Below are 10815 nucleotides of genomic sequence, written 5' to 3'. Positions count from 1 at the left end.
GTGTGTGTTTGTTATGCGACCAAGATCAACAGCAAGTGCCAAATGATTCTGAAGAGAAAGGACATGTTTATTATCGGTTGATACAACTCAAAACTTTAAACGATTATTAGTTGATCCATTCAAAAACAGAGATGCAGGAGTCTTCTTAAATATTCTGATTTGAGGGCCACCCATCAGTCATTCACACCACAGACGACAGGACACGTTCCAGGGAGGGACAGTCTACTTCCAGGTCACCTCCTCACCAGGCTTCAGTTCCCTGAAGAAAACACAAGAACGACAGTTGCATAAGCTTGCACCCTGAATGACATTAGCATTAAATTATTTTTATGTGATGCAAATTTGTGAAATGCTTACAGAATTAGACACAAAAATAGTAAATTGTACTCTCGTTTTAAGATTAACGAGCATGGAGCTCTGATCTGGCTTATATGTGGCAAATGGACATGGTAACACTCAGCTTTTTGGTACCAAACTCAGTGTATACTGAGTAGCTGACAGTAGACATGATATGTGTATTCTGCAGACTTATAGTTGAGTAAGTTAGTGGGTTTAAAGTTGCAAAAATCATCATAAGACTTTGAAATAAAAAGGGATATAAAGGATATTTAACAATAACACGGGGGGACCTGTTTAACTTTTAAATGTAGGAGGAAAATGGCTTTTTATTCTTACCTGCTGAACAAAACACTCTTGTTCCTGAAAGCTGTCAGCTTCTGGTCCTGCTGTCTGTCAAGGTACCATCCAAACACAAAGCCCATGGGCACCAAGATGTTCACCCAATGCTCACGGGCAAGTGCTACAAAGTTAACCATGGTTCCTGCAGAAACAAGAAGCAGAGGACACATTGTGACATAGATTGTGGCGCCGATATTATAATCTGATGGAAAACAGTCATGCTGCTTACATTTGAAGTTAGATCGAGGGATTGATGCTGTTACATATACTGACACTATTGTAAGTCATGACATTGCTGTAGCTTCTTCGCAGGGCAGCTCTGGTAATGACAGCCCATTGAAACAAACCAGTGCAGCGTTTGCATAGTAAGGAACACTAACCTACACAGCATGAGGCTAGGATTACATTATACTAACACATTAACTGAAAAACCTAAGCCATATCTGGTTTGCTGCTCTGCCAACCACTAAATGAAAATCAATGCATTTTAAAATGACCTGGTCCAGAGTCATTGAGAAGTGACTATAACATTTAGTAAAATATTGTGTCATACTGGATCTTTTTAGGGACTGATAGGGAATTCTGTAATACATGATACTACCATACCCCATCACATCTGCAGACAGGACTACCAATTATTTCAGGACAATCCATTGTATGTACAGGAACTCCGCAAAGTTTTCGTGACACTAACTTAAGATCTTGCTAGCTTAAATAAAACAGTAGCGAGAATAATGATTACTACAAGCCATATATGCGGCAGCTGTAATTTCCCCATTTGCACTGATTACTGCATTATAGCTTGCCATAAAGTGGAGCTATAATGCTGAAAATATAATACTTACAAACTTTTTAAACCCCAACTAGTGTGAGCTGATGACAGCATAGCCAGCAGCTAACGTAACTGGCTAGCTAATCAGTTTGCTAGCTAGCATTAGCAGTACGTGTCGGGTTTTCGTTGAAAATGGTTTGTCGGTTTGTCGTAAGTCATTTGTGTTAGTTGTGTTTTGCACAATTAACATACTAGAGTAGAATGGCTGAAACAATAAAGAGGCATGTGGTTGAAATATCTGAAATCTTACCTTCTGTTTACAACAAGCCGTGGCCTTCAGCTCTTCATTCACAAGGCAGAGGACATTGGACTCTACCAACTGTGCGAACACGACAGTGTGACTTGAACAATAACGCATTATTACTCCACTTTGGGACCCTTGTGGAGGGTTATTATGTACATTTTAAACATATTATTCCACAATTTTAAAGCTTAATTGTGATGATATAATACGACAAAATGCGCTTTCAATGTTTTGTCATAATATTAGTTTTTATCAACACCGCCATAGTTGGTACGTCCCCTTGCCCTTTCACACATGACGCAGCGGCTAACATGTTTGCTAGTCAAGTGTGTGTTCATAAGCGTTAGCCAAAATGTCTTAATGTTGTAATTCTAGAAAATCCACTTGTTGTGTTTCTATTCCAACGGGAATATATATATATATATAATCTCATATTTAATGGTATGTTGCACGTTCCTTTGTCGAGCCAAGACACTTACATCCACAAGCCAAAATGTAACGAAGCTAGCATGCTAAGTCGGCAGACTTTGCCGGGTGATTTGTTAACGTTATTGCTCGTGCGAACTAACGTTAGCTGTGGCTAGCAACCAAACTGTTTACTTTAAATGTGCTTACTGCTCGGCTAGCTAGCTGTATAGTCCCCATGTAGAACTTATGCTGTGTATTACTGTTATACCGTACAATTTAGTTTCAAACTACAAACATGTTTTTGTTTTTTTCGCTGTTGGTCGAACTGAATGAGTGTTGTGCTCCGCTGTAATCACAACCGCTCAGCTCAACGTAGGCGATATTGTTTTGTTTGCGTAACCTAATGCTAAACTAGCCAACTGTACTTTCAGCGTTACGACTGAAGAAAAATGACGTCCATTATCAAGCTGACAGCCGTGTCAGGGGTTCAGGAGGAGTCGGCCCTCTGTTACCTGCTGCAGGTGGATGAATTCCGCTTCCTCCTGGACTGTGGCTGGGACGAGAACTTCTCAATGGACATCATCGATGCTATGAAACGGTAATTATGGTTGCCATGCTCTGATTAAAGCAGTTTCCCCCCTGTTATGTGAACTAAAACAAGTGTCATGTCCTTCTCCTCTCCAGATATGTTCATCAGGTCGATGCTGTGCTCCTCTCCCACCCTGACCCCATCCACCTGGGAGCCCTGCCTTATGCTGTAGGGAAACTGGGTCTAAACTGTACTATATATGCTACAATTCCTGTCTACAAGATGGGTCAGATGTTCATGTATGATCTATATCAGGTACGAAAGGAGCATGGGAAATCTCATACATGTAAAGTTATTTGTCGGCAGGGTTTAATTGCATGATTAACTTATTCATCCTTCTTTCCAATTAGTCCCGAAACAACAGTGAAGATTTCACACTGTTCACCCTCGATGATGTGGACTCTGCTTTCGATAAAATCCAGCAGCTGAAATACTCTCAGATTGTCAATCTGAAAGGTGAGTTAACTGCAGACTGTTACTGAGTCACACCTCATTATCTATCACTCACACCAAAGTGCTTCATGTTTTTCTTTTACCTTTCACTTTAAGGGAAAGGACACGGCCTCTCCATCACTCCTCTCCCAGCTGGTCACATGATTGGAGGCACTATTTGGAAAATTGTGAAGGACGGGGAGGAGGAGATTGTTTATGCTGTGGACTTCAACCACAAGAGAGAGATGTGAGAACGGACACGACACACAGGAAATGGAAATGAGTTCTTCAGTATTTTTGACTGTTGGTTTAATTCCCTTTCTCCTCCATTTCTCTTTTCTAGCCACCTCAACGGCTGCACGTTGGAGAGCATTAGTCGTCCTTCCTTGCTTATCACAGACTCCTTCAACGCTACATATGTACAGCCACGACGCAAACAAAGAGATGAGATGCTCCTCAGTAAGTAATCTACACAAGACTCTATAGTAGAAATCATTTCGTTCCAACGCTCTATTTCAACATCGAAATTGAAATCCAAAGGTGCAGATTTTTCATTTAAGTCCTCTTTTGTTGACCTTGAAGACAGGACTTGTTCTGCTCAACACTGTGTGACAAATAACAGGATAACATGGTGTTTTAGCCTGCATCAACCTATCTTTGTATTTTTCCTTAAAACTACTACATTTAAAACTGAAAAAAACAATGGTTACAAAAACGCTGTATATTTTCTGGAATATTCTTCTTCTCACAGCCAATGTCATGGAGACCCTTCGCGGTGATGGTAATGTCCTGATCGCCGTGGATACCGCTGGTCGTGTGTTGGAGCTGGCTCAGCTCCTGGACCAGATTTGGAGGACAAAGGATGCCGGGCTGGGAGTTTACCCACTCGCTCTGCTCAACAATGTCAGCTATAATGTGGTGGAGTTCTCCAAGTCCCAGGTATCAATCACACACTTTCACACTTGAGAAGATTTGTGTACTTTTCCTTAGATATTTTAGATTTCAAATGATAGTTGTTGACTATCACCAGTTATAATTGTTAATCTGCTGTCTTCCTGTAGGTGGAGTGGATGAGTGACAAGCTCATGAGGTGTTTTGAAGACAAGAGAAACAACCCGTTCCAGTTCCGTCACTTGACCCTGTGCCACAGTCTGGCTGACCTGGCCCGAGTCCCCAGCCCCAAGGTGGTGCTTTGCAGCCAGCCAGACCTCGAGTCCGGCTTCTCCAGAGAACTCTTCATCCAGTGGTGCCAAGATGGCAAAAACTCTGTCATCCTGACGTACCGCACTACACCCGGAACCCTCGCCCGCTACCTCATCGACAACCCCGGAGAGAAGATGCTGGATCTGGAGGTGAGACCAGCCGCCAGCCGCGATGGAGCAGTTTTGATCTTGTCTCTTCATGCATCACTTGCCCCACAGGGAGCAGCTGTCTCTCACGTTCAAACCCAGCTGAGGAAACAGCAAAATGTGTCATTCTATCATTTGCACCATATCCATCTTTCACTCTTCTCGTTATGACAGGTGAGGAAAAGAGTGAAGCTGGAAGGCAAGGAGCTGGAAGAATTCCTCGAAAAGGATAAAATAAAGAAAGAAGCGGCTAAAAAGCTTGAACAAGCGAAAGAGTAAGTCCCAGTACATGATGCTGCTTTATGTCCCTTGGTATAACGAAACATTTGATTCATATTATTTCTCTGTTTACAGCTAAAAACAGAAAACTATGTAAAAAGCCGACAGAAATTAAAATGTTGGTCTAAATTGCAGATCTAAAACAGGCCGTTTAAATGGAAATCTGTAATTGGGAGATGAGTCATGAACCTTTAACATAATATTTATACTCTGCAGCTGAACAAAAATCTGTTGTCTGTCATCTCATATGTACACAGTTAATGTTTATTTTATGCACTCGCAGGGTGGATGTAGATTCTAGTGACGAGAGCGACATGGACGATGATCTGGATCAGCCAGCTGCTGTGAAAACCAAACACCACGACCTGATGATGAAGGCCGAGGGGAGCCGCAAGGGCAGCTTCTTCAAACAAGCCAAAAAGTCTTATCCAATGTTCCCCACACACGAAGAGAGAATCAAATGGGACGAGTACGGGGAAATTATCAGGTGCTTCAATATTGATATGCGTGAACATCAGAATACAGAGTGATGGATAGAGAGAAACTACACCGATCCATATTTGCTGACATCACCAATAAGTTCTTCTTTTACAGGTTAGAAGAGTTTCTGGTTCCTGAACTGCAGGCCACAGAGGAGGAGAAAAGCAAACTGGAATCTGGACTGACCAACGGTGATGAGCCCATGGACCAGGATCTCTCTGTTGTTCCCACCAAATGCATCTCAAGTATAGAAAATCTTGAAGTTAGGTGAGTGATCCTCTAAATCTGTGGTTCCGAACCTTGAAACGGAAATCTTTGCTATTATTGAGTAAACTGGCAACCACTGACTGCATAAATCCATGCACCTTCATCTCAACTGATTTCCTATTCTAGACCAAAAAAAACCAAGAAGAACTGGGCTTTTTTTCCTTCTTATTCTTAAATGAATATGAAAAATGTAGCTTTCTCCTAATCACGAATATCTGTTACGTTTTAAAAGCCAGAAAATCCCTTATAGTGGTTGGGAATCCCAAGCTGGGAAACAGTCCTCTATATCTGTGACAAGACATCTGCAGGTTTAAGTTCCCTCATAAAGTGCCATCAGAGCTGATCAACAGTACAGTACAGTGTTGTGGTGTGTTGGATGGCCTCCAGGTGTGAATGAGTGTAACCGTTTGAACGTGTTGCTAAAAAAAAAAAGGTTATGTCTACTCAGCAAACCTCTCCTGCATAAATCACAAGAACCCATCAAGATATCTTGTCTGCGTGGGCATTAAACAATGTTTGACAAATCGGCACTAAAAACCTTCATCCTGTCTTCCTCCTTTCTCCTACAGAGCGAGGATATCTTACATAGATTATGAAGGTCGCTCTGATGGCGATTCCATCAAGAAGATTATTAATCAGATGAAGCCCAGGCAGCTGGTGATCGTTCGCGGGCCGCCAGAGGCCAGCCTTGACCTGGCCGAGTCCTGCAAGGCTTTCAGCAAGGACATCAAAGTCTACACACCCAAACTGCAGGAGACTGTGGACGCTACGAGTGAAACACACATCTACCAGGTCAGCTTCAGTAAACACCTGCTCCGTTTATTTTTCATTAGACTGAATTGTTGTACAAGTCCTTTGTTTTGTAGAATCATACATTTAAATTATCAATGATAAACCTTATAAATCTTTGTCCGGTCATTTTTTCACATTTTACAACCTCTTAGCAATTGAGCCAAGGTGTTAACTGCTACAAGGTTGAGTTCTTTAGCGGTGATTATAGCTCAAGCATTAAGGCAGCCTTCCATGACCATGGCCAGTGTTTTCATCATGTCTCGTCTTCTCGCGGTAAAGGTGCGGTTGAAAGACTCCTTGGTGAGCTCTCTGCAGTTCTGCAAGGCCAAAGACACGGAGCTGGCCTGGATCGACGGCGTGCTGGACATGCGCGTGGTGAAGGTGGACACAGGCGTGATGCTGGAGGAGGGTGCGAAAGAGGAGCCCGAGGACAGCGAGCTGGCAATGGACGTCGCCCCCGATCTTGGCATCGACCACAACGCCACGGCGGTGGCAGCACAGCGCGCCATAAAGAGCCTGTTTGGGGAGGACGAGAAGGAGGTGTCTGAGGAGAGCGATGTCATTCCCACGCTGGAGCCTCTCCCTCCACAAGAGGTTAGTCAGAGAGCACTTCATCGCAAAGTTGTTGCAGTGATATATAATTATATATTTATTAGAAATATGAACATTTGTTGCTAGTAAGCTTACAGATTCTCTCCACCCTGCTTGGAAGATGATATGTGTGAATTTTTTTTTCCCCTCGTCTTAAAAATGTAATTACATCATTAAAAATGTACATCTACTTCTTCTCACTTATTGGAGTCTATGAATATCTAAAGATTTTTATCTCAAGAGTTTAAGTGCTGGTCACTTCACTGAGAAGCACATCCTCGGTGTGCCTGCCAATGGCTTCTATTCCTCTCGTCACACTTGAGCCCAGCTTTAGTGTCAAACCCCGAAAGAAGCAACAATAAACCAAATGCATTTATGAGTGCAGAGGAGCTTTTTTTAAAAACTCACTCTAAAATAAGCTTTATGTTCTGTTATGTGTCAGATATCTGGCTGATTGGGTCATAACAAGTGTTAAGAAGCCTAACTTGGTGCTTAACCTGTTTTCAACTCAAGAGAGATCTTGTTTACAGCAGGCTTGTCCTACCTGCTTCTCATTTTGGCAGGTAACCTCATTTCAAGTCTTGGCTGTCATGCAAATGAATAATGGCTAATGAAGTAGTACAAGCAACTGAGGATTTTCAGGTCCCAGCAGCTGCAGCAGCCAGTAGACAAACACCCTTTATCCATAAATACATTCATTAAGACTTCTTGTTGTCAGGAAGAGGTCTGGAGACAGTTTGTCAAAGGTGAGTTGCAGGAAGAGTTTATTCTGGAACAGATATCTGTGGGAGTCTAAGTTGAGAAGAGTTGAAACGTGTTTCTCTGCTAATATGTGTCCACAAGGGCGTTTAAGCAATTCCGACAGCCTGAAGTCTGACTTCTGTTCTCCCTCCAGATTCCAGGGCATCAGTCGGTGTTCATCAACGAGCCTCGCCTGTCTGACTTCAAGCAGGTCCTGCTGAGAGAGGGCATCCAGGCCGAGTTTGTGGGAGGAGTGCTGGTATGCAACAACACGGTGGCCGTCCGCAGGGTGAGTGTCCTTCCCACTGGCCTGGCCAGTACGCTATCCATCAGCTCCCTGCAACACTAAGCACCACTAGCCCTCATCAGGGAAAGTTGCCAGTGCAGAAGACATACGAAACAGGCTTGTTTTACACCAATGAAAATGTTGAGCCCCTGGTTTTATTTCCATATTGATACATATTTAGGTCCGTGTGCCAGGCAGTTGCATAGTTGACATAAAGCCAGTGATTTAATTAAATTAAAAGATTGTAGAATTAAAGGATCTGCATGAAAACACCGTGCAACATCTTTTCACATCTCTGCGTCTGCAGCGTTCACAAACTTCTATTGTACGCTTCAAAGCCTCGCATAGAATAATTTATCTCCGGAACAAATAGACACAGAATGAACACATTCCAATGACATTCACTGCCTGAGATCGTGTTGACTGAGTCATCAGAAGTAACGATGCACAGCTGACAAACTGTCCCCTTAAGACAAACTAATATTGTTGTACAGCAGGATGACACATTTCAGCTTCTCCCTTTGTTTGCTGATGGATTGTGCATCCTGAGAAATCAGCAATGTTTAGTGGAGTGGGCAGGTCGTTTTAGATGCCAGAAAATACAGTAGCTTAGTCAGGAGTCTACAGACACAGACAGAGGCAATAGTCTGTATGTATTATATATGAACTCTTTCTGTGTGTGTTAACTGGTATTGGCAGTGATTAGGATTAACTGTAATTATAATATCCCCATTGGTCCTTGAAATCCTTGAAAGTTTGTGAATTTGAGAGGGCAAAAAAATCAAGAAATTTTTGATTAAAAAACAAACAACAAATTGTTATTTTTATATTTTAAAGGTCCCATATTGCAGAAAGTGAAATTTCCGAATACGGAATATTGTAATAGTATCAAAACAATTAATCCACAGAGAATAGCACACAGATGTTATTCAGAAACTGTGCCTTTAAATGAGCCGACAGGACTTCTCTAAGGTTGTGATGTCACAACTATACAGTCAGCGCCCCTAGCAAGGCTGTAGTTACAAAAAAAAACAACGGAGCCAATGCAGAAACACTGTGGACACTCAGGCCTGTGAGAGCTGACCAATCAGAGCAGACTGGGTTCTTCGGGAGGGGGGGACTTAAAGAGACAGGCACTAAAACTGAGCTTTCAGACAAAAGGTAAATAGAGGTACTACGGAAATGGATTGTATTAGAAAAATAATGTGTTTGTTGAAACATTAAAGCATGTAAATATTCAATAGAAAAACCCAAAATAACAGTTTGAACCTGAAAATGATCAAGATCAAGCTCTGCTGAAGCCCATTCATGTGAATCAGATGTGTTCAGGCAGGGAAACGTCTAAAACATGGGTCGGGGGGGGGCCCAGTACCATGACAGACAAACACTGGTTTAGAGGTTAAGGTCTATTTACTTACAAACTATAAAATGAGATACCAGTGCTTAAAACAAAATGGAACATTAAACACGAAAAGAAACAAATACAGCCCGACTGGGTAGGATGAAAGAAAACCCAGCGGCGTATGAAAACATCTCACCTCTGAAGAAACACACACAAAAAGAATCACAGGCAGAACTTAAGAACTAAAAGGAAAAGTAGGAGTGAGCCAGGATACCAACAACAAAATGCATAATTGACAAGAACTTAAAATAGACGCAACCCAGAAAATGAAATCAAAGAGAACTGAGACTGTTGAGAGTGTGTGTGTGTGTGTGCTATTTAAATGGGAAAACTTGAAGTGGATTGCTTCATTAGACATTTAAATCCCCAGTCTGTGAACGTCTGAGTTGGAAGCACTTCATTTTTAGAGGTCAGCAGCAGGCTGCGCAGAGCTTCTACGTGCATGTTTAAAGGTGAAACCATGCTGTACGAAGTGTTGATGAATGTTATGTGAGGACCTACATGACCTGTACATCTTTTGTGCTCTCTGTTCAGACGGAAGCCGGACGCATTGGCCTGGAAGGCTGCCTGTGTGACGACTACTATAAGATCCGGGAGCTGCTGTATCAGCAGTACGCTGTGGTATAGCAACAGCAGCAGGAGGAGGAGGAGGACGACACGCTGCAGAAGAGCACACCACGGCAATATAGAGACAATCCTTTACGAGGACTTTACCCAGAGGAGAAGAGTGTACCGCACTCGGGCTACCTCTTCCTCAGGGGCGGCTCCAGCTGTTTCACTGCAAACCTTGTTGTACATTTTCCCTTTTTATAGTTGTTTTTTTTTTCTTTCAGATAGAATTTTTTTTTTATTGTTAGTTTACCTCCACAAAGTGAGAGGCAGATGCTTTCCCCTGGACTGACCTCTCTGTGTGAACAGACTCTCGTATTCCTGAAACTATTCCCTCTGTACAGTAACATCCCGGTGCACTGATGTGATTCTGCCATTAAAACCAGTCTTTTTTTCAAATATGCATCTCTGTTGAAGGTTTTTCCACAGTTAATGATTCCCAATACTTTATGAATACTGACCAAAATTTGACTGAAGCATTAAGTAAGAAAACTTGGCATCACACTCTTGGCCCAATTCATGCACTCATGCACTGCTCCCTGTAGAAGTAGCAGTTTACTCTGCAAATATTGGACAGCTGTGACTATCCATCTGTAAGTGTACATGCCATGAATCTGACGTTAAATTTGACGTTTTTGTTCCACTGTTGGAATTTCTCAGGGCACTATGTAATTCACATATTTCACACAGAATTCAGACACTTTTAATAAGATGCAAGAGGGCTGATTTTGCACTCAGTAGTGAGGTCTTTGTCTTAAGTACAAGTTCTTGATAGACTGTTTCAAGTTAATCGGAATATTGATTAATTAACAGTCGAAAATCATAGCATTGATTGT

General features: G+C 42.2%; 2 protein-coding genes across 3 annotated transcripts; one reads left to right on the top strand and one right to left on the bottom strand.

The window, feature by feature from the left end:
- Window positions 1-46: 46 nt before the first annotated feature.
- On the bottom strand, window positions 47-1915 carry ndufb1 (NADH:ubiquinone oxidoreductase subunit B1). Its single transcript, XM_084378286.1, is given in 4 exon segments — window positions 47-259; window positions 676-820; window positions 1761-1767; window positions 1773-1915. Coding segments are annotated over 4 exon segments (285 nt in total). The 5' UTR covers window positions 1869-1915; the 3' UTR covers window positions 47-222.
- Window positions 1916-2043: 128 nt separating this feature from the next.
- Window positions 2044-10111, top strand: cpsf2 (cleavage and polyadenylation specific factor 2). Of its 2 annotated transcripts, XM_084378284.1 has the most exons (15): window positions 2044-2195; window positions 2594-2760; window positions 2847-3006; window positions 3102-3207; window positions 3301-3430; window positions 3527-3642; window positions 3935-4122; window positions 4245-4535; window positions 4707-4807; window positions 5095-5298; window positions 5406-5558; window positions 6128-6350; window positions 6630-6944; window positions 7837-7971; window positions 9905-10111. In XM_084378284.1, the coding sequence occupies exons 2-15, from the start codon at window positions 2612-2614 to the stop codon at window positions 9995-9997; spliced, it is 2364 nt and encodes a 787-aa protein (XP_084234410.1). In that variant the 5' UTR covers window positions 2044-2195; window positions 2594-2611; the 3' UTR covers window positions 9998-10111. The 2 variants fall into 2 exon arrangements, with proteins under 2 accessions (XP_084234410.1, XP_084234409.1); XM_084378283.1 differs by lacking the exon at window positions 2044-2195 and having other exon boundaries at window positions 2340-2760.
- The last annotated feature ends 704 nt before the right edge of the window (window positions 10112-10815 follow it).

Source organism: Pagrus pagrus, assembly GCF_965226575.1.
Source record: "Pagrus pagrus genome assembly, chromosome: 16".
NCBI lineage: Eukaryota > Metazoa > Chordata > Actinopteri > Spariformes > Sparidae > Pagrus > Pagrus pagrus.
This window is presented reverse-complemented; position numbering and strand designations above follow the sequence as displayed.